Source organism: Apis cerana, linkage group LG8 (genome assembly GCF_029169275.1).
Source record: "Apis cerana isolate GH-2021 linkage group LG8, AcerK_1.0, whole genome shotgun sequence".
Classification (NCBI taxonomy): domain Eukaryota; kingdom Metazoa; phylum Arthropoda; class Insecta; order Hymenoptera; family Apidae; genus Apis; species Apis cerana.
Window position 1 is genome coordinate 5,161,039 of NC_083859.1, and position 25,583 is coordinate 5,186,621.

At 29.1% G+C, this 25,583-nt stretch overlaps 2 protein-coding genes and 1 long non-coding RNA gene across 6 annotated transcripts in view; 1 reads left to right on the plus strand and 2 right to left on the minus strand.

Moving 5' to 3' along the window:
• LOC107995298 (apolipophorins) overlaps positions 1-2,536 on the minus strand; it is a 35,910-nt gene extending 33,374 nt beyond the window's left edge. Inside the window, exon 1 of the mRNA XM_017052701.3 lies at positions 2,295-2,536. Coding sequence (XP_016908190.2) covers positions 2,295-2,370 — 76 coding nt within the window. The 5' untranslated portion in view covers positions 2,371-2,536. The remainder of the gene's footprint in view (positions 1-2,294) is intronic.
• The window catches only part of LOC107995299 (uncharacterized), an 88,648-nt gene that overhangs the window by 15,688 nt on the left and 47,377 nt on the right, over positions 1-25,583 (plus strand). The window contains exon 1 of one of the 4 annotated variants that reach the window (XM_062078264.1): positions 7,191-7,884. The exons of 1 other annotated variant lie outside the window; for it this stretch is intronic. The gene's annotated coding sequence lies outside the window, so the exon portion shown is untranslated. Of the gene's footprint in view, positions 1-7,190; positions 7,885-13,747; positions 13,957-22,993; positions 23,354-25,583 lie in introns of those variants that run through there. 2 more of the 4 variants (XM_062078265.1, XM_062078267.1) reach the window with 2 other exon arrangements.
• On the minus strand, positions 9,444-11,325 carry LOC114577194 (uncharacterized). The gene is made up of 2 exons (XR_003697043.2): positions 10,866-11,325; positions 9,444-10,772 (listed from the first exon to the last, which is right to left on the minus strand). It is a non-coding gene; the product is annotated as an uncharacterized LOC114577194 (long non-coding RNA).

Here is a 25,583-nt window from a genome sequence, read left to right on the forward strand (position 1 = left end):
AAGAAGTTCGAAGTATTTTAAAATTCTATTACGCTTCTTTTTAATGGTTACACTTGTCATCTGAAATGCTTAAAGAACTTGGCAAATATCGTTAATGTTCAAGATAACGGTTATGATAATTTTACCAAAGTATTTCGCAAATCAAATCTGAGGGAATTTTGTTGTTATCGGGCTTTCTTATTTTAAGATTACTTTAAGATTAAAACACATTTTCTAGGAATTATTTGAAACAATTTTACATCATTTATTTAAAATTTATCATTTAATACGATATTGATATCTTCGAAAAAAACTTGGAAAAAAAATCGATGATTGTTTATCTGTTTATATTTATAAATCTTTTATCGGTTTACAAAAATAAAAATAAATAAAATGTATGCAATATTCGATATCGTCCACGAACGATATTGGCTTCGATTTGTAAACTATTAATATTATATCATACTTTAGATATTAAATGTGTATATATGATATATATAATCACTTCTTTTCAAGTAAAAATATATATTTATCAATTTTTTTTGTTTATAAAGAAGCATATCTTTGTATTAAAAAAAATTATACAATATATTTTTTTATGATTTAATAACGAGGTCGTAGATTTTGTAGAGAATATTAATGAACATACTATGATACTATTTCCTTCGTTTTATTTTCGTTATTTCTCTTCTGTTATTTCTTATATTAAAAGAATTAAAAATTTTTCGTATTTTTCTTGTTTTCTAAAATCTTTGCAAACGAATTAAGACGAATTTCTGTTTTAAAGGAAAAAAAATTTGAAAATTTTAAACATGTTCTTTAAAATAGAATTCTTAACGATAGTAGAATTTTTATGATAGTAAAGCTATTTAAGTTGTAACCCTATAGAAGAAATCGTTTATGGTAAAAAAAAGGATCGTTGCTTTTCCTCTTATGAGATTCCCAGAAGCTATCAAAAAACTTTTGCCAACGCGAGCGTATCATTTATCTCTTAATTCGCAAGTCTCGCAAAATGTCATTTTTTTGTGATTAAAGAAAAAGCTAGTTCATTCCATAAAAGGTCAACATTTTTCTTTGATAAAATTACTTCATCACTTTATCACAACTACTTCATCAATTGTCTCCTAATCAATAATAATCTTTTCTCTAATCTCTGTCAACAATATTAATAAAGATTCTACTTCTAAACTAAATTCTCTTCCATCTTTATCAAAATGATAAAAATTGTAGCTCTGTAATTCTGTCAATCTTTTAGATAAATGATATAATAAGAACAAATAATTAAAATATTATTCACGATTTACTCTTATAATTTTATTACGAGAATAAATTATATATATATATTATTAAAATTTGAAAATTATCTAATCAGAATATTATTTATGAACGATTAACAAGATTGAAAATTAAAATCAATCGTTTCATTTTTTTGATTTACTTTTAAATTAAAAATTTTTTGCAATCAACGGAAAGTAAGAAATAAATAAGAAATCTTTAAAAAATAAAATTTCATTAAATAAATTCAAGGATAGGATTAAAACCATCCAAGTACAATGGAGCATGCCACAACGCGGCAACAATGAATGCGGATTGTTCTGACGATTATTATATTACTTTCAATTAAATTTTTCTTGCCTAAATCATCGTACTGGGTGCTAACTTTGTTGTAGATAACGAGCACGAAACATTTCGAGCCTAATAGCTGATGATACTTCTTCAAATAATTTTTAAATACTGATTGTATATTTGTTACAATTTTTTTTTTTTGAAATTACACGTTCTATTTCGAGAACTAGGCTCAGTAATATTATGCATTTATTTATTAAAAACAAAATTTGTCCAAAAAGAGTTAATATCCATAATAACGAGGTTTTCAAACTAATTATTTCGTTGTAGCATATTCCACTGTATAAAGTTAACCCTTTCATAATGAATCTCCGAGAGAAACTGAGCCAAACTGCAAACAATAGTTACACAAATTTCGGTATTTGAAATGTTACTACCTGTAACGCAGTCATTAAAACTTGGCTGATATGAACTTCGAAAAAGAAAAAAAAATTCGATTACGAAAGAATAATATATTTCCCAAATCTCTTCTCATAATATATATATGTATCAAAAACTCGAAGGAAAATCAGTTTCAAAAATCATACAAAAATAAGATAATTATTATTTTCCATTATTCTGTTGGAAATTTTTCTTCCAGCAATATTGTGGAAAAGGGAGAAAAAGAGAATTTTGGAGAGACGAGTATGCGTGTGTGTGCGTGTGTGCGATCGTACATCTCGAAGGGTCAGAACGTTAGGGGTACTTACGGGCCGATTCTGTAACCGCGAAGAACAGGAAAAGGCAGGCAAGGGCCGTCCCCATGAGTCGTGGCGGATGCCCCATGACAATCCTCCGGTTAGGCAGAAGAGTCTCGAGTTATGTATCACTCTCGGCACAATATCAGCTGGGACACGATGCGGCCACGAGAGAAACACCACAAAAGCATCGATGCTTTTCTTCGTGCGTGCTTTTATGCTCTCGCGGCCCCCCTCTCGCGGCTCGCTTGTCCACGATGGACATTGGCATACGGTATGTACTCTATTCATCACGTTGACACTGAGATAACGAGATCCAGCGGCGGGTATAACGAAACGAGTGAACGCGTGATGTTTGTGTCAGGTTTTCTTCGTGGAGTCATGGATTTAGAGCGTTATAGTTACGCGACAAATGAGTAATACATTCGATCAACGCGATGTTTTCACGAAATTAAAAAAAGTTGTAGAAGTTTGTATCGAAATTTAAAATTTAAAAAGGTCAAAAATAATTCGAACTCGCAATAGTGTAAATATAATAGTAATCGTGGATTAAATTAAAAAGGAAAATGGAAGTTGGAGTTATTGTTTTGAAACATTTTATAACTCGTGTTATTAATTAAAGAATTAAGTAAGATATTTGCAATAATTTCAATTTGAAATATTATTGTTACTATCAAGTATATGTGTATATATATACACATATCAATGAATTTGTTATGGGATTTAAATTCAAGTTATATAAAATTTCTTCTCGTTTAAAAAAATACTTTTATACAATTACATAAAACAAAACATAGAATTTTAAAAGATAGACGTGTATATATAATATATTAGCATTTTTGTTGCAAAAGAAAAAAAAAAGAAATGAGTATTACATTACTAATAGAAAAGACATAAGCGTGAAACGACACGAGTCGAGGGATGACTGTACAACCACTACCTGACACCGTGCACGTTCAAAGGTGTAATTCTTTGTGCTCGAACAGCTGATCGTTCCATTTTCGTGTAACTTATTATTATACTATTACTATTCGTCATTCGTTCGCCATTTCATCGTGCACAAACTAGTTTGAAGAATGATTACGAGTTCCTAGGTGTTGTTTTTTTTTTTTTTTTTTTTATTTGGGAATGAAAGAGGCCGAGAGAACGATCGTAATGGGTGATTTAGATGGCTTTGGTACGACGGTTTTGGGGTGCAGGTGTTCCGTGGGTTGGAATTTTATGGCCTGCTTGGGGTAGGGGAAGTAGATTGCTTGGTCGCTCGTGGAGGAATGAATTTTGTTATTTTTCCAGGTGCGATTAGCGAGGAGAATTATTGGAAAATGGGGAATTGTTGGGGTAAGAGTTAAATTTCTGATAAAAGGTCTTATAAGATGAAATGTAAAATATAAATTGAAGGGATATAGATGTTTTAAATATTTAATGTAACGTAGGGAAAATAAATAATATTCGATAATAATTATTATCACGGCAATATTGTATCAATATTATGATTTAATTAATAAAAATCATTTATTGAAAATTAATAACAATATCATGGAACATTGTTGACTCGAGCATTCGTGAATTAATTGGATACTTCAAATACCGGATATATACACATGATTTTCTCTCGTCGAAACACTTTTTTTCTTTTTGTATATCGTTATAAAGAGCTGATTAATTTCTTCAGAACGGTCCTTCAGAAATAATATCCGATAATCGATAACCATTGCAAATTTATATTTCATAGAACATAATGAATGATTCATTTCCAAACAAAAAGATAAACGATGATTTCGACCTGCGCTAATCTCGAATGAGTGAACCGACTTATGCCGTTGATAAGTTTAATTTTCTCAATCGCTAAAATCATTTATATAATTCATTCGGGATAATACGGATATTATCAATCTTTATCGCTATTTACATTTGTACATTAATTCATATGTTATGACATAATGGAATATTCTTGTTTCATATTATGTAATTTCAAGGGCGATCGATAAAAATTTAATGTAGGTCAGGATCTTTAGATGTTTTTTAATAAGATACGAAGTTGAATAATAATGTTGATAGTTGAATAATTTTTCATTAGTGATTTTGAAACGTTAACTTTGAGCTCGCTGAAATATTATTACTAGAATTTTCATAAAAATGAGATTTTTTTTTTATAAAGTGTACAAAGATTTTTCTAGACGTTTGTTACACGAATCTAGATATAAAGAACTAATGAAATTAATCTTTCTTCCAAACTTCAATTAAAAAAATAAAATCTTTGAACGCAATTTTAACATGAAATACTTATGTATGTGTACACTTTTTATCTTACAACGTTTTTTAATTAAAATATTATATAACAAGTTCAAAAAAGTTGCTCTTGTTGTAGATTGAATGAATCAGATCTGATTTCAAATCCTTATAGAATTATATAGAGTTGAAAGATAAAAATATAGAACATTTTTTTACATAAAAATATAGAACATTTTAACTTGAAAAAGGGTTGAAATAAATCATGAGTAAACATCAATTCTGTAAAGTAGTTACAATGGAAGACTTTATGAATGAAATCGTGACCTCTACAGGATTAAATGAACACCATAATTCCCTTTGACCTTTCTTTTCCTTATGTAACAATGTTCCCTCCTACGTAGGATTTTCTTTTTCTTTTTTTTTTATCTTCTTCTTCGTCTCTTTTTCGAAAGAAATCGAAATAGCGTAACAGATAGTGAACGAGGCTTAGAGATGTAAGACAATTTTCCAACTGTTTCAAGCATAATTGCATTGCACCGAGCTGGAACAGGCGGGAATCGTCGAAAGAACTTCGTTAATCTTCGGCTAAAGAGATCCGGTTAAAAGCGAACTTTTTTGCATAATTCATCTTTAATTAATTTATCAAAGGTTTAACATTGTATATCTTTTCTTCCTTTTTTTCGCTTCCTATCTCCTTCTTTTTTTTTTTTTTTTTGCCTTATATGGAGTCGTCTCGTATTCTGTAATCTGAAAAAATGTACATTTAATTTTTTCCAAATGAAAAAAATTTCATTGATATCAACTTTTCACGTGTAATTAGAGTTTAATTAATTTATCAGGTTATTCAGTTTCGAATTTTTTTTTCACCCTCGTTTCGAAAAGAAATAATTCCACGGTCTGCGTGGAATTTCGATGTTGAATGAAAGTGAAAAGTAATTTCAGAGATTAAATCGCAATATAATAGTATCATTATCAGGAGTGAATTGGAGATCCAATCATAAACAGTAGTGAATTATCGATTTATCGAAATTTATTAAAAGCCTATCGTGATATATAGTAAATATAAAATATTTAATATTTATTAGATTATAATGAAATTTTAATATTTTTCTCAATATTCGATACAATAAGCTCCTAAATTCGTTTTGTTCATTTCATTTTGATTTTTTATCGAAACGAATAATAATTATAAATTTCCCTAAAATTTTGTCGTACGAATAATCGTAAATAAAAGTAAATATCACTTTTTTAACTTCTGAAACTCGTTGCACAAATTATAAAAGCCATAATTAAATTTTGAAATTCAAAAAAATTTTATTACATTATGAATGCAATTTATTCAACGCGTATATAAATATAAATATGTATAAATATATCAAATATACCTTGAATACGCGACTAAAGTGAATCTAATCTACCGATAACCCCAGTCTTATTTTTTTTTAATAATCATCGGTTCAAATATAGAGTATTTATACGACTTGAGTTTCGATTTATTTCCACCAGTCCTTCATCGATCGATCCATTATTGAATTATATGTTTTATTTTTAAAAAGATTCTTATAAAATATTATTTATTTTAATATTGAATATTGATAATAGAACGTTGATTGTTTCAAGGAGAATATATCATTTGTCGCAAGTGATATGAATTATTAAATTATTAAATTATTAAAAAAAAAATAAATTGAAAAATATTGTAAATCAACTTTTAACATGATCATATTTTGATCTTTATATATATTTTTTTTTATACAATAAATATATATTTGCCTTAAAAATCATCATTTTTGTATTATGTCAATATTGAAACAAATATATATATATATACAGCTGCGATTATTTTTATTTAAAACGAATTTATCTTATCAAAATTGAAATTAATTATAATTTATGATGCAACCTTTCAAGATCTCAAAGAAGGTTTTATTTCATTTTTTCTTAAATTCTAATTTTTTATAAATATTATAAGAAATACTTTCAAAATGATCACAGTATATTTTATATAGTTGATTAAAAAATTATACTATTCAAAAATTTTTCTCTCCCATTGTTGACGAGAAATTTGATCATTATGATACATCTAGTGCCCTTAAAGTGATACGTCATCTATCTACTAAAAGTGAAATTGATTCAAAGACATGTTTAAATATCTATATTTCCGAATTTATTTCGACTCAAAAATCGATAATCTGTCGTATTCTTCGAGTCACGAAAAAAATTTGTCACACAAAGTACCGTTGATTGTAAAGGAAAAACAGGATTTGCTCGTATCAATTTCGACCAATTGAACGTACGTGAACGTTCGACGCGTAAACATGGCCAAAGATAATTAAATGACAGACTCGGGCAAATTTGAATGGAAAATTATCAGTAAACGAATTACTCATTGGTTTGCAGTGGCGACGATGACAGTGTGGAAAGTAACGGACTTTAACTAGCAAACACATCGCGATAATGCCACCAGTATCCGCTATAAATGCAATATTCCTCATACATCTAATAAAAAATATATATATATATGTATACAACATGTATACTTTATTACTTATAATTCCATCTTATTAATCATTATTTTTAATAATAATAATATTCTTATTATATATGATTCACTTTTCTTATTAAAGAAAATTTATTCAACGATAATTACAATAATATATTCACCAGTTATCATGATTTACTCTTTTCATTATTTATAAAAACAGGAATATTAAAACTTCTATCTAACAACAATTTATACAAATCACCATTCATTAAGTTTACAATAAATTTTTCCTCCTTCTAATAAATATCTCCAATCACACTCGAGCAACAACATTTCTAACGTCGATCAGAAATTAACACGGATCTGTTGACGTTTCAATTGTTTGCCGAAATAGTTCAAATTCGAAAATAGATCGATCCGATTTATCACTATACGAGAAACGTTTCACGAATTCGTCGTGAGCGACGTCAACCCAATTCGACAACTGTTCAAAAATGTCACCACGCATAATCCGTGCATTCCTTTTGCATGGTCGCACGCGTTATTAACATATCACCGCTATGCTCCGGATGGATATGCCTCCCTACCGGAAATGGATTGTATGCCACACTTCGAGCCCCGCGCCAACCAAGCCGTTCCCTATATCCACAATATTGTTTTGATAATCCTCATTTCACGTGTTTGCCGAGAATCTGTCACAACCAGTGGATGTGCCAATGGATTATCATATACGCTCCTGTGATACGTGTTTGGAAATGGAGGAAAGTTCTTGCCCGATTGTGATCGATTGCCGATCAAATGCTGAACAAAGATATTTGAGATCAAAACACCGAATTGAGATGGATCGAGTGAATTTGTATTATTGGATTTTCAATAATGACGAAAGTAAGTATTTCTTTTTAATTTTTCATCGTTTAATTCTCATAGATTCGAAGTTTAACAAATTGATGAAAAAGAATAAAAAATCGAGAGACAGACTACAATCTTGAAGAGTAGCGTAAGTTACGAAAAGAATTTTTCAATTTTTTTCATAAGAATAGCATGTTTATTTCTTTATTTGTTACACGATATAAAAATATCTTTGAAAAAAATGAACTCAGAACTGTGAAAGATTTGAATATACGCTTTAAATTAAATTCAGGATGATTATTATACGATTCTTTTTTCCTTTTACGAAGATATACAACATTTTACAATATCGACAATTTTTATCGAATACTTGTTGTAAATTTTTCAAAAATGAAGGTAAAGATGATTACGTATGTGTGTGGAAAAAAATTCATTTTTTTGATAACATCTATCTCAAGGCTGCTCAAGTTTTATTTTAATGAAATCCTCGTATTTTTATGTTATTTTAATCAATCAATATTATACTTGTATTATAGATAAAATATATTAAAATATAACAAATCATGTTAATTATTTCAATAATTTCAAAATTTTATTAATCAATGAAAAAAGAAATCTTAACTTAAGAAAATATAAAAGTGATACGATACAGTTTATCATAATAGTTGGAACAATTTTTATATTCAATCTTCAATACGTATCGAATATACGTATTAAATTCTAAACAAGTTTAATTTTTCCCTATCTCTTGAGGAAAATTAACAATAGATATCACTATTTTCCTTGCTTATCAATCCGGAGAAACAAAACGTAATAATAGAAGAAAGAATTCTTTTCACATGATAGATTATTTTAAATCAACAGAATTAAGAAAGAAGCCGAAAGATTAATTATTCGTTGATTTTTCAATTTTCGCTGCGAATCACAATGTCGCAATTGTATTTGCCATTCTGTTCGAATTCGAACTTGAATAAAACTGAATCAAAACGATTCACGATATTGGCGAGCTGACAGGCGTTACCAAGCCTCGTGCAACCAGCTTAGAAGAAGCGATAACACCGTGACCGTTGCTCCGTTGCAAATGTGAGAAAAAAAAAATAGTCTTCGAGTCAAGAGTCCATCCTGGGTTACGAGTATTCCTCATTATAAATATTTCGTCCAACCCTCCGTTCTTTTGGATATATTTATTTTGACCACAATGATGCAAATGAATTTTTAAACATCTCTGTGATTACTGTTTCGATTATTATTAAAGATATTTTTTTAATAAATTGAGTGTATAATGGGATAGAGGTATTGATAAATGATTCGAAATTTGTTTGGAATTTTTGTGAATTTAAATATTGAATCTTTTAAACGGGCAACAAATAAAGCGAAATTTCTTTTTGAAAAATCGTCGACACAGATTCGCGGAATCTTAAATAAAAATTGATGGATTAAATTCAAGAATTTGTTTTAATTTTTAAAAGGCTGGAATATCGAACAATTTTTGCAAACAAAATGAATCTAAGAGTATTAGATCATTGATAAAAATAGGATTAAATTTCCATGCAAAATAAATATCTTCTCGAGCAATCTTCGCATTTTTGCAATGGTCGATTTCAAATAAATTTATTAACAAATATTACAAAAATGATTCTAATTTTTTTCAAATTTTTAATATTCTGGAACAAGAAAGAAACTATAGAGAAAACAAAGATAAAAATATAAGATATCAAAAAAGATTTAAAAAAGTTTATGTAGAAAATGAATTTTCCTTTGGTCATATCGTTAAGAGTATATATATATATATCGAAAGAATTCTTAAAGAAAGAATCTCCTCCAAAAGATAGATTTTCATCGAGCAGAGTTATTCAATTTCGTTCGACGATCGATTCTCGATGATCTCCTTCCACCCTCAGGGAATCGACTGTGTATTTTCCTCTTTGCGGATTTCCATCGCGAGCTGCTTGTTCCTTGATCAAAGGGACTTCCTAGATGTATCGTTGAAAATCGTGTTACGGATCCTCTGTATCGTCGCGTTTTCGAGGGGACGCCAAACAAACAGCAACACCGGTCCTTTGTATCTTTTGATTAAAAGCGTGGACGAGCGTAACCGATGCATACACCATGCGGTTATCCTTGTGGATAAAAAGAGGAATGGAGATTATGGTGGAAGAGAATGGTTTCGAGAGAGGCTAGAAGCACGAAGAACCGATACCATTTCCGATAAGTTTTCCGATGGTATAATCCTCAAGTGATCGATTTTGAATAGTTAAAAAGTAATTAATTGTTTTTCTATATATATATATTTTTTTCATCGAAAATATTTCGTTTCAGTATCAAATTATTAATGATAAAATTAATGGATGATAATGGAGTTTTGATAGAAAAGGAAAGTTTGGTATTTTTGAAGCTTAATATTTTTTAATTTTTTTTTGGTAAAGTAATTATTTTTTTCAAAGTCCTTTATTTCATTTTTTTCAAATTGTATTAATATGCAATTTTTTTATATAATTACGCGTAATTTTAGTCGAGAAAAATTATTTTCGAAGAACAAATGATAGTGGTAGATATATAAATGACTCGGCCAACCGTGTCGCTATCAATCGAGGTGTAATCTTCTGAATTTTTGCCAAAATATTTAAATATAAAAATGTTCATATACAGTCATATTTTTTATATAACTGATTCGAGTATTGAATATCTATAAAATATCATTTTAATATATTGTAAAAAGAAAAAAAGCAATACGTTTTATACATTTCTTACTGTTCGAAATAATAACTTATTGTGGATATACGTATATTACTTAATCTTCACCGATTAAAATGTAATGAAACGTTCAACGCGTTCAACACGATTCCCAAGTTGCACGTTTTCCAATGTGATAATGCAATATCGTATATTTCCAATAAAATTATTATAATTCGTTAAAAACCAATCTACAAGAAACGTCACGTTAAAATCTTTTAAAATATTTAACTCAACAATATTCCCTTTGTTACGATACGTGTTTTTATGTATGTGCCACGTACATTTAATATTCCATTCGATACACGTTTAAACACAACGTCCAAAGATTTTCCTATTTAATTTGTCTCGTTCCTTTTTTTTTTTTTATATGGAAATGTTCCCCCTCAAGATTTATCTCCACGTAAATTGTACTCCTATCTTCGATCGGCAATTAAACTTGGGAAGTTTTCAAATCTCAATGTTAAGCATTTTTAACGATCGTAAACGAACAATCGCCCCCGTTGTCCCAGAAACTATTGACAAAGGAAAGTGCCGATATACGATTTTTATTGTTCGTCCCAATATTATGTTAGTGATATCAGTGATTTCGATGAATCGACGGTTCTTCCGCTGCGAGATTAATAAATAACAAACAATTCCATGTAAAGTTCGAGAAATGTCGCGATTCGGTGGTATAAGTGAATAGTTATATATTTTATGAAAAAAAAAAAGCTTATCGACCAATATTTATCTGACATTATCGAATTTTTGTGCTCAATCATGGATGTTTATTAAATATTCATCTTTTTATTCATTGTACTATCGAAGAGTGTACAAAGATGCTTATTAACAATAATAACGTAATTAATAAATTCGTAATTTAATTCATATTGTTTCGTTCGCGAATTAGAATCGGAGACAATTTTTTTTTCAAGAAATTGTTGAATCAGAGATAGAAATTGATGAATTTTTAAAAATTTCCACATTTCAATTTTCCATTTAAAAATTCATTAAATCTTTGAGAATTAATTTAAATTGAATTAATATTTTTAAGTTGAAAAATATTATAAATCTTTTATATAGGAGATAATGAACAATACGATATTTTTCTTTCTAAAATTTAAACAATTTGAAATTTAGAAAATCTTTTGAATTATAATATTTCAAATTAAAAAATTCAAAAATATAATATATTTTTCTAATCACTTTTTAAACATCGAAGTTATCGCACTGAAAATTTTCCAATTGCAAAATATTCACTGGAAACTTCTCGATTTTGACCAACAAAAAAAAATCGAAATTTAAGTTTTTTAATTAATATCACATTGAAATACAAACTATATAATAATTATATAACAACGATCGGGTTATCAAAATTTTTCTTTCGCGTTTTTTCGCTTTTTCCCTTTCAAAATCACGCGTATGATTTGTGCTTGCAAATTTCACATTATCGTCTCCTCCTACATCAAGAAATTTTTATCATTATTTAATTTAATCTTAGCACGATTGCGTCATGAATTCTTTATGATCGGTTAGAATACAAATAAATATTGAATCGATAAGAGAGCGTAAATCAAATAAGACATAATGATCGTCGAAATTTAAAACATTCTTTTATTATCGGCCAATGCATGATGCAAATAAATAAATGACTCAGTAATTGAAAACGTACGAAGTCCACGATAGTTCTTTTTAGAAACTTTTTCGAATCAAATCTAATTTTTATTCAATCTATGGTTTTATTCATATAAATAGTTTTCATGGAATTTTATACATATTTCATTATAATTGATGAATAGATATTGTAACATATTATCAATAAAAGTTTGTATTTAATCAATTTTCTTATAGGAAGAATAGAGAGTTTCAATCAATTTATATAAAAAAATTAAAACATTGAAACGTTATTTTTTATTGAATGATGAATGGATATTTTTATCAAAATTAAAATATTTATCTAAATAAAATCCATTTGCAAAAGATATCGAAGATATTCGCAAAACTGAATAGAATCGTAAAAATGATATTAAATAAAATATAAAATAATTAATCATATTTTACTTACATCGATAAATTAATTTAAAAAAAAAATATTAAATTTGTCATCGAAATAAATAAACAAATATAAAAAGAGAATCGAATTCTCAAATTAACGAAACAAACTCCTCGCTTTAAAAATATTTAAACCAATCTCTTCGAAAAATAATCTTCCTTACAACTCTATCTAATAAAATCAAAAATTTCTGTGTAATCTGTGTAACATTCATTTTCATTTTCAACGCAACAGGTAAACGTACATAACCCGCACACGTACAATATACAAATTTCAAGCAAAAGCACATCTCGTCCTTTGAAAATACACGAAAATTCTCTTTAAATCCCCCATTCCATATATTTTCCTCATTTTCACCCATCAGAAAAGAGAAGAGAGAGAGAGAGAGAGAGGGAGGAATCGAGTGCAACAAAATTACGATCGTAAAAAGAGAAGAAAAAGAAAAGAGGGAAGGAACGAGCCAGCCCTAAATTTAGTTCGCTTTATTTTTAGCGTCGACGTTAACCCCCTTCATTCCTACCCCCTTTCGAGTTTTCGCAACGTCTGACGCCCTCAACCCCTTTGCCCGACAATCCTTTTTCCCCTCTCATATTGTCGATTTAATCCCCTTTTATTTCGCGAAATATCATCCTCCAATTTGACCCTCTTTGTTCAACGGGGTAGTGCCTCTCAATCTGTGACTCGCTATTGTTTTTCTTTTTTCAATTTAACAATTTCTACCTTGTTTATTTTGTAACACAATTAAATTGCTACAAGAATATCATCCTGATATCCTACTTAATCCTCCATAGACAATTCCATACTTTTTTGAAACACTTTCTGAAACGCTCATCGAAATCTCTGATTCAATTATTCAGATTGTTGATTCAATAAAAACGATTCTTCTTCCATTTAACAATCATCCCCTGTGATAAAGGGGATGACCGAGTGAAAATAGCTTTAGTTAGTTCCTCGCTGATGAAACGAGTGTTAATTTAAAAAAAAAAATGAATGTCGTTCGCCTCGCTAGTTATTTGGATATTACAGAAGGGGGTTGCGAGTGAAAAGAGGTTGGAGCGCTGGGGATGGTGGCCGGGAGAGGGAGAGGTTTGAGACCTGGTGGCACGTGGAGGTCCCGGCCGTGAATCGTTGAACTTTACATAATGTGTCGCGACATTTCCACAGTCGGCAATTTGTATCGATCGTATAACATCCTCGAACGCTCGGGGGGTGCTTTGCTCGGGGTATCGAGTATCGCCGTTTCCGATATCGCGCACGTTACAATCGTGTCAATCGTTTCCAGTGCCATTCGTACATACTCGCGTGCTTCCTGTAACACAATGCACCGTTCTATATATGACGTAAGTAGTACTTACATGAGCCCGGTGATTCGATACATTCGTATAGAGGGAGAAATTAGGTGGAATTCCAATTTAAGTAATTCGACAAAATCGATTGATGTACAACGATTGATGTTAAAAAATCGGATTCTCTTTTCACTTTCATCGAGTATCAAGTTTTCGTAATCATTTGTACTCTGTACACTGAATCATTTATAATAATATATATATATTCATGGTATGATAATCACTTGTTTAAGTGTAATCAGTTATGATAAAATTCCTTATTTAATAACTTATTTATATAAGAGCAGGTTTGGAAGTTTAAAAAATAAATTATTGCAAATTGTTTAAGTATTATAATATTATCTCTGCTATATATTCGTCTAATGGATAAATGGTATTGGAAATATAGGAGATTTATCTTTCCTCCTTTTTCACGATTTTACATTAGATAGATAAAGATATCTTGTTCTTGGATAGCAATAACGGTGGCCACTCTATTTGGATTTTTAAAATTGGAAAGATTCCACCATCGTCCATTATATTCGGATCACGAAACACGCGTTGACGTCACTATCCGCATAAATCTATGAGAACGATATCGAACAATGACGTAATCGGACGTCCGTGAACGGAATATTTACGCGAACCATTAAACGTTATATGTATAATTAAGGTATGTAATAAAGGTATGAGCAACATATTGCGACGAATATTATTGCATAAAAATGTATCACGATGGATTGATTTATATCTTGATATATTATCTCCGTAATATTTCATTCTCCAAAAGATTGGATAAGAAATTTTTAAAAATTAATAAGAAATACACGAAATAATTATTTATTCAGAACGTGCGCATAATTGAAACTGTCATAATATCTGTCAAAGATAACTTATTATTGATATTGGTATTATCGATAATTGTGTAAATCAATATATTTGTGAATATTTACTCTTTAATTTAAAGGGTAATTTTCATAATAAAATTTAATAATGGAAATAGGATTGATGGATCTTATTGATCTTATATATATATGCATATTTTTAATATAAAATGTTTTTATATTATGAATCTGTAATAATGGTTAAAAATAAGTAAACAATCAAATGAGAATAATATGCATTAAATAATTGATGTAATTTTAGTAGAATTAATATTCTAATATATTTATATATGAAACAATCATGTTTTTGATTTTAAATTTTATATATATTTCATTTTGTTTTGTTTCATTAATATTTATATAATCTTTAGAATTAAAAAATTTAAACGTGCAAATGAATTTTTTATTAGAGTCTTCAGAAATAATTATTATTATTACATAAATTCAGCTTTTGCAAAAAATAATGGGAAAGATAGAAGATAATTTAAACGTACTAAAATATATGCAATTAGTAAAGATTATTATAAAAAAAGAATATAAATTCGTGTAATTCAAGTTATATCATAATATATATAAAATGTTGGAAATATTAATATTTTGTAGAATAAATTTCGAAATAGTTAATACACGTTGAAGAATAATAACTGATAAATTTTATAAAAAGAAAGACTTTCCTTTTTTTGGGGAAAAATATTCTAAATATTCAAAAAAGCTATTTTTAAAATTTAAAAGTTTCTCTTTGATTAAAAAATATTCTGAAGTTATTTAAAATTTTGGAAAAGCCTTCTTAATTTAAATACTCCCACGTTAAATTCCGTGTGAAATTATGAAGTTTTTAAATTACAAATTATCCGATCGAAATATTTCCTGTTATAAAAATTTCAAACGGAAAGTATTCACAAGTGAAAAAAAAAAAAAAAAATAAAAAAAAAATATTTGACAAATATTTCCACGAAATCAATAAATCAGCGAGTTACTTATTAGTCTTATCATAGGATACCAACTTATTTACTAGTCTTATCGTAGGTCACCAACTTATTTATACATATATGGTATTCATAAAATACAAAATTATCAAATCTTCGAATAATAAATTATGAAATTAATTGCAAAAATTCAAATAAAAAAACTTTAGAAGGAAAAGGAAAATATTAAAAATTATTCGATATTGAAATTATAAGAATTTTAATAAATAAAAAATTGTGCAACTATTCGTATCTCGATAATTGCAATAACATACAAAAAAATTATCAAATAATAGTCGTTAAATATCTCAAAACCAATAACTTGAACTTCAGTGTTAAAGAATATAATTGAATAAACGATACGAACGATACGATAATTCAAGCAATGATGGTTAACCATATATTATTCAAATGCAAGTGGTCCATCACCACTTAGAGATTTTAAAGTAGTTCTAAACCGGAAGTCTACCGGTATAATGACTCTCTTCGCACGGCCACAATCGAAACTCAGGTTATAATTTAAACGAAGATAACGAAGTAAAACCGAAACAACTTGATCTTTGTTACGTTTCAGCTTTATGGATAACGAAGTTACTTTGGAGATAATCAGTTTGGAAATGAACCTTTCATTCGATCGCTAGTTCGTTCCTTAATTGGATTCCCCATTTAGATGGGGAGTTTAAGAATTAATGAAAGCAATCTATTTTGCTTTATGATATAATTAATTTGTGGTACATAGTTAGTGAAAATAATATTCGAATAACGAAAAACGATTATTTAATTTCAATCCTTCAATGGTTCGATCAAATAGATTAATAGTCATTATCAAATTGTATGCATTTCACGATACTACGAATTTTTCATCGTTTATTATTTAATTATCGTGCTTTTATTGCAATATAATTAATCTTTCGCCTTTAGATTTTTTTTCAAAATTCAATCTGAATTATATATATTGAATGGATTTGTTTCCTATTTTAAAAAAAATAAATATATCATCATCACGGGGAGAATATAAATAAATATATATTGTATAAATTGTATAAAAGTAGTGTATCGTTCTATATAGAAGAGAGAAAAATTTCGAAAAAAAGGATTGAATCGGTCAGAGGAAATACAAGTTTCGGCGAGAGAATAACGGGTTGGAAAAACGAAAATAGAAGATATTTTTCCCAGTGTTCCGCTAAAAATATCATCAAACGGATATCATCGAATAAATTTTCGTTGAGGGGAAAAATCTCAATTTCAATGGCGATAAATCCGTTTAAAAATTAATTCGGTAATTTTTTCAGGGAAATAGTTTCGGAAGAAGCGTGTAACGGGTTTAACGTTTTCGTTCGTTTAGAGAGCTATTTCACCGGCGCGGAAACCTTTTCTCAACTATATGTGGAGAATAAACGGTGTCGGAGAGAAGAACGTTCCTCCACCTGTTGAGTATCCCTGCTGTGTTAAGAGGACAATTCTTTTAATAAAAAGTATTGACACGCCTTCCTCCTAAGAAATTGTCCGTAATGGCCAGGAAAAGTGTCCTTTCTCGCCTACGTTCCTCTGAAATACTACCATTACCACCGGGTGTCTCGCAATTCCGAACTGAAACACACCTTTTCCTTAAACGTATAATATTGGCGTAACAAGAATAACAAGAAGAACGAACGATTATTTTTTTCTTAAGTTTTTCTCAAGTCATCTTCCATTTATCTTTCACACTCACTTTATCTTTCTCTGCTCGATTCTACTTTTATTCTATTTTCGTTAAAATTAACGCAAAAATTTACATTGTTCTATTGGGATTTAGATGTGATCCCAATAGCAATGAAAAGGAGAAACGGAATAATTGGATAATATCTAATGAAGGAACACGTGCGAGAGTAGAGTTGAGAAGCAAGCGTTTATCAATTGCATTGTAATAATTTTTATTTATCTGAATGCGCGCTTATTGTTCCTCTAGCATAAAACCATTGGAAAATTTCTTTCTGATGTATGTGTATGTGTGTGTTTGTGCATCGACGAAGATGATTTTGCAGTGAACGTTTATGAAGAAAGAAATTTTTGAAATTTGCAAAATTTTTACATATGTTATTAATTCTAATATATATATTTCATTTATTATATATAAGTCGAATATAGGTTTCGAAATTTTTATGACGACAACAAAAGGTTATGAATTCTTTTTCTCGTATTTTTTGATCATTCAACTTTGCAGTTAATCTTTAAAATTGTGAAAGCTTCGTATATATATTTCGTTTCGAAAATTATGTATAAAGTTTTTCAACCGTTTAAAGAATTTTCGTGTCTCTTCCTATATTGGAATTTTTAAAAAATATTAATTTCGAGAAACCTGGATCTTCTTTTCTACACGAACTGACACTACTTTCTCGAGTGTAATTTTTTTCTCATTATTTTTACTCCTTAAAATTGTAAACCATTTTTACATAATGCTATTTCAGTTTGTACAATTTTTTATTTGAACTATAGACAAAGCTTATTTTCGAGAGAATTTTTTTTTCTTTTTGTTATCAAGAAGTATATATAATTGTTAACTTTTTTTTATTATTAAATATTATTTACAACAACGTAGAAAAATATATATATATATTTTTTTGTTTGAAGCGAAAAACGAGAATGTAATTTTCCATTAGTATTATTTTTGAAAAAAAAAATAAAATAAAATAGAATAAAAGAGAACGATCCGATCAGAAGAAGAAAGAGAAAGAAAGAGAGACGTTGAAAAAGCTGATGAAATACGCGCGAACTTTGGCATTAAATTGTATCCTCGTGAATATCGAACTGTTCAATTATCCTGACGACCGGACGTGCAACCGCATCGTGCGAGTTCGTCAAACATTTGTTAAATTGAATCGTTTCGCAACTAGGAGTGTTGCGAGCATTTCATTTTTAACACTGGTGCAAATGTTGAGGAATTGGGGATGTGAAATATCTCAATTAGGGAACACAAATATATATGAAGTTTTTCCAAGCTTGAATTTTGAAATACACCCTCTTTTGAAAATTTATGAAAATTTTATATATATATATATTATATATATATATATATATGTATGATGTATTGTAAAAGAAAAGGATGCTTAATAAAATTTAAGTGATAGTCGCAACGATCTCGAGAAGGATTGAAATATGAATTTTTTTTACAATTGTTTTATTTTGAAGCAATTTTTATCGATAGATATTTAAAAATTATTCAAATTGAAACAGCGATCAAAACAATCCTCATCCCTAATCAAACGTTACAAACGTGTCCTTTTCCAATAGGATCTCTGAAGGTTAAAGGTTGAGGCGAGGGCGTAAGGACACTTAGGTATATATATATATATATGTATATATATATATGTCTTTTTGGTTGACTTTATATTATGCAAAAACCTTTGAAAACTTGATGCAATTGAAAAAAAAGGATATTGAAAAAAAACAAGATTTAGCGATAATCATATCAACCCACATATTTGCATAACACATGTTTAAAGACAAAACAATAAATTATTCGTAAATATTTAGACATTTTCGATAGTATAATAGGTTACACTTAAGCTTAATTTAGATATATAATTGAAAATAATCAAATTATTTTAACTGTTGTTACAATATATTATCGATGATATAAATTTCAAAGATAATCAAACATTATCTTTATTATCTTTATAAAGTATAGGTGCTTTGAAATATTTTTTAAATATCAAGAACTAATATATATATATATTTAAAATATACGTATTACAAATAAAAAAAATTATTAATAAAATATTAAGTTATTAATAACGTGAAGTTATGAAATCATTAATTTTTTCATTCATAATTTAATAATCGAATTACACTTTGTCAGAAATAATATTTGAAAACATTTTTTCATACCAATATACGCACCTACGTACACAATTGAATTATGTATTATAAATTATTACGTTTAAAATGGGTGTGATAACGTAGTCTAATGCACGTGTATCCAACAAAGTGTAAAAATTGATTAATCTGAATAAAGGAATTCGCGTGGAACGAAATTATCCTCTACGTTTTGAGTTTTTATTTATTTATTCTTTTTTCATTGAAAATTCTTTACTATTCTGTTTTAAGCTACTAGAAGGATAAAAAACAAACATGGTTCTTGATTAATTTGGAAAATCTATTTTATCTATAAAAGAAATTTATTTGAAAAGAATTTGAAAGCGTGGAATGGAATAACTATATCGATGAGAAAACAATGTAAAAATTAGTAGTGCCACGTGTACAAGATAAAGTGATTTTCTTGAATGAAAAAGAATTCACGTGGAACTTTTTCTATAATTTAAATGTATTCTTTGTTAGAAATTTTAATCAACGATACGAAGGATAGGGAGGATATTAGGATTAATACGAATTAAATGATTACATAAATTAATTTATAATATTAATTCTATAATAATAATAATAATAATAATCAATTTACAACGTGGGAATAATTTGAAGATACACGTTAATAATATATGCTGTTATCATATTATAATAATAATTCATTACCATTATAAAATCTAAATATAAAAATTAACATTATATTGTTTTAATCAATCAAATTATCTTAAACTTTGATCATCATTTTTCACTATAAAATATCTTTCACTATAAAATATTCAAGATAATTTCAAAACAATCATTTTCACAATTCTTGTATAAATCATAAAAGAGATCGAATTGAAATTTGTTTTATAATTTTAATCAAAATAAATTTCATCAAAAAAAAAAAAAAAAGAAAAATAAATATAACACGGCACTCAAATCATGGGATTTCTTTAATCCATTGAGACCGTAATCTTCGAAGACCTGCAATGTGTCCAGGTCTTGCAGGATATCTCAGGTATCAATTCGCAGAAAATCCAACGACGAGCAGAGAAACGTTTCGTGAGGGTGTCCTATCACTGGAGCACGAGGGTTTGCGAGGATTCCATCCACTCATCCAGGAGATTCGACGACGAAGATAAAGAAAGCTTGGCTTCCCTTGGAAGGTCCTGGTTGAGAATTAACCGAGTATCCCTCGATCAATCTCGAAAATACCAGACGAAGTCGATTTTCCCTTCACCTTTGACAATAAGCCATGGTATCTTTCTTCTTACACTTTCACACCTCTAAGGATTTTCTTTATTAACGCGAATTTTGCTCTGCGTGTGGATATAACGGATTGTATTCCTTCGCTTCTTCCAAGTTTGAATAATGGAGAGTGTTTAAGTTTAAGTTTCATCGATAGAGGAATTAAAGTTCGAAACGTAACTGTTGTATTTCTTTCTGGGGAAATTTTAATATAACGACCAAAACAGTTCAAGTTCGAAGTTTTTAACTAATATTTTGTAATTTCATGAGGAAGAGATGGAAAGAAAGAAAAAGAAAAAAGGAAAAAAGAGCTTTTGTTCTGAGCCTATCTATATATCATAGTAAGGCCATCTAGCGGAGTTGTGTCTTAGACGTCAGAATAATGAGATTAAGTTAGAAAGTATAATTAATATTCCCAAAAATTATTTTCAACCTAAATTTTCAACTTTATGAAAATAACTCCTTTTTAAATAAATTTTTGTATAATAATATGTTTAATACGTATTATATAATAAATATTAAATAATCGAAGATATTGCAAAACCTTCTAACGTGCAATCTCTTTAACAAAATTAAATTGAAATTATTTGAAACATTCGAAAATTATAAGTTATTTACGCGCAAAGGAAATATACTCGTTCGATATAATTCAAAATAATTCGTCATATATTTGTTTAAAATTGCTTTCGATCAATTCTTCGAATAAAAAAACTTTTTCCATTCCAATCGGATAAATTTTCCTAATGAAATCCCGTCCGAAGAGCCGAGAGAATAGCGCGTAACGTGAAAAGTTTTTAGCACATTGGCGGAACTTCGATTCCTCCTCCCATCCCTCTCCCCTGAAAAACGAATAGTAACGTTGCACAGATTGTATCGACGATCTTTAAAAAGCAAACGAACAACAATTTCGAATCCCGTATCGGGACACGGGTTTATTTCTATCGAGCGTTTCCTCCGATAATATTCGTTCCGGCCGCGAAATCTTTCTTGATAATACGACGTGCGTGATGTTCCATTATCGGGAAGGTTGCCAGGTTAAGCGATGATTTAAGATCGAGCTATTCATTTTCGAATAAAAATTATCCTCGTAAAAATACCGAGGGCGCCCCTGCAAACTTTCCATATTTTTCTCCGTGGCAGTTTCAACGAAACCTATTACTCATTATTATCCCAATAACATAGGGGGAAGGGAGGGGAGTCGATAAAGAAAAGGGAAGAGAAAAATCAGGAGGAAAAATGATCACCCTGACGAAAAAGGGAGAAAAAAGAGAGAGAGAGAGAGAGAGCGCAAGATTCGAGGATGTACGAACGAAACTTTACCCTTTCGTTTTTTGTTTCTCTTTTTCTCTTTCTCTCTCTCTCTCTATTCTCATTTTCGAGAAACATTCTCGCGTTTCTGGCTCTTCTCGCTAATAGAAAAGTCCGCGAATTGTTTTTCACCGATATGCACTTGTTTCAATGTGGAACATTGTCTTGAATAGGGGAAAAAGTAAGGTTAGAAAGATTTTTAATAACGATGATGATCTTGATAAAGGGAGATTCAGAGTTTTTTTGAAAAGGAAGGTACTTGCTCTTGGTTCGAAAATTTGTGCACATTAACTTGATGAAGAGAGTGCAAATGTATATATACATCGTTATTAAATTATTTTTAGATTTGTAAGTTTTTCTCGAAGTTTGAATTTGACAAACTGGTATATCATTGAATTTCTTTCTTATCTTCGAGGTTTATTAATTATATGATATGTCTTGTATGTCGAATTGTAATGAAATTTACAATAAAAAATAACCGAGAGTATTCATGTAACATTTTATTATATAAGTTCAGAAATGTTTATAAGAATATCTTATAAGGAAAACGTATCTAAATTACAAGCAATACAATTTTATGCTTAAAGTGTATGTGTGCCTTTTTTACATTTTTTACATTTAGAAAGAAACAAAAATAGAAATGAGCTAATCTTGCTTGTATTGTATTTGTATTGTATTTTATCAAATATCTATTTGATAAAAGTCAATGTTATATAAAAACACTTGCATAATTATATATTTACAATTGTAAATTTAATCATAACATTACATAGTTTACGTAATGGTCACATTCTAATGATCGTGCGATCAAATTCATCGCTAGAAATAGAAAGCACGGTCACGATTTCGTTTTCTGGTGTCGTCTGTTGATCAATTCTTGCCATGCCTCGCGTAAAGAGGATCGTGGAATATTAGGGATAGATTGGACGTATCCAAAGTTGGAATGATAACGGCTTTTTCAAGATACCTGTTATTGTTATTGGTTATTGTACGTTTGTATACGCGTGGACGTGGAATACCGGTATTTTGTGGTGGATTCTTTAATGGGGATGGTGGACGGAGATTAACGAAGTGTTAGGGTTTGCGGGTTTGTGCGAGATGGTTGGTTTTCAAGGAGGATTATGCTGGATAGAGATATTGTGGTGATCAAGATATATGGGTGCGGTTGTTGTATCGCAATGTGTGAGTTTCATGAAATTGTTACGAGTATTTGGTATTTTTTCGAGACAGGAATTATTATAACAAGTAATATTTTCTGTTTCTGATGAATAGATCGTCAATGCTTGTGTTAATTTATATTTTCGTAAATGTAAATGGAGAAATAGAAATTAGGTAAAAATTTATTAACTATCGTGTGATATATAATTCTGCGAATATATATATAAATATTTTTCTCAATTAGTAACTTTCGAGATTTTCTTTAAGTTCAGTTTTTTTCATTGTTTAAACTTTGTAAATTAAAAATGATTATTTTACAGTAATGATACAAAGAATGCAAAGTAATTTCTTTGACACCAGTAAAAAACTCTGAAAACAATTAGAAATTTTGTCGTCAAATCCATGGAGCTATTAGAAAAACGAAAATAAAACATCGGTTTCACAATGGAACAACTGGATTATAAGGGATTAATATCTTTACTTCGGAGACAGACTATTATAAATCACACTATTCGAGTCAAAGCTACAAAAAACCTTTTACTTTTGAAACCATTAGAGATACGTGTATACGTATGATATTTTTTAATGCATGCAGATATATTTTAAAAACTCAATAAATTGGGATTAATATTATCTAATTTTAATAAATTTATCGTTGTGTTAATAATTTAAATACGATTACCATTTAACTTTACATAATAATATCGTAAAATAATAAAATGTAATTAAACAAGATAAATTTAACACACGCACACGTTCTTCTAATTATCTCACATTATTTATTTCAATTTTATATTTTATTTCACGCTTGATAGAAATGATCGATGCAAGACGTTCAAAAAATTCATTTTTTAAATAAATATATTATTTTTAGCGCTCAATTTAAAGTTTCATTACTTGCTTTGTCGTTAATTCTCGCAAATTTAATATTTCAATAATAATTTGCAACAATTTGCGTTTCTATAATTTTTTTTCTTCCGTAAACAGCAATATGTTCTCTCCTTAATTAATCCAAAAAATGAAATCAACTGAATTTTCAACCCTAAAGGAAAGGAGATCTTGATGAGCAAAGCATGTTAAAAAGCAGCACCGAGCCACGCCCTGGTCGCTTGGTCGAGAAGTTAACTTTCGATGCTCTCGTTTAAAATCAGAAACCTTTCTCAGCCAAACGTTTAACGTTTTTCCCGAATAATAAACTTGAACTCTTTCAATGGTTGAACGATTTCACGGTTGAGAAGATAAACCGTGAAATGTAGAAAGGTCTGTCGATCGTCTGGCTTTTTTTCATTGGGCACGGTTCCAAGCTGGTTTTCCCAAGCGTTGTCGACGACGATTCGAGGAGGATGATCGAGGAGCAGACAGCTTTGATTTCTGCCAGTGGGGAGAGTGTAATCTGTTGCGCGGAGAGTGGCGACAGAGGCGATGGTGTACGGTTTCCGTGCATAATGACACCTCTCGTGGATTATGGCCGCTTCTCTCCAACGAAATATTCTGGAAGCTGAATCGATCGCAGACGCGGCGGTGGTAGCCTGGCCTCGTGTGCACGTCGTCGGATCGGTCGGATAGGGCTTTCTTCCTCTTCCCTTGATTTCTTTCTTTTTCTCTCCCCCCTTTCTTTTATTTTTTTGCTCCTTTGTCGAAACGTAATTATTCGAATTATTTTCTTTCGGCAAACTCTTTTTCTTTTTCTCGTGTCTCTAAATTAATTGGATATTCTTTATCGAGATATCTAATTTTTTTAATCTCTTTTGACATGTCTTTGAATTTCGTTTACTTTTTTCTCAATGTTTTTAAATATGGTATATTTTAAATAAAGAATAGTTTTATTAGGTAAAAGAAGGAGGAATAACTTTTAAAAATATTTTGTCTACCGTTCGAAGCATATCATTAGTATAGTAAAAATTGCAACGAATATTCGATTGGAGGATATCCTTAATAAATTATCATATAATTTATTAATCGTATCTTCGCTATTTCTCCATTAGACAAACAACAAATACGCTTTATAATTTCAAATATCGTTGACTTTTAACAAATATAACAATGAAGATAAATTTTTATCGAGAGGAATAATATCAGGATTTTTCATGGACATACTTTGTTTTCGCCATTAACATTGATTTTATACTATTCTTTTTTTTCTTTTTCCCCTCGTCAACCAATGATTCTCCATCTCATTCGAATTCCGACACATTTTACTTCACTTTTCAATTAAATCCTATATCCCTGAATTTATAATATCCCTATACCTCTA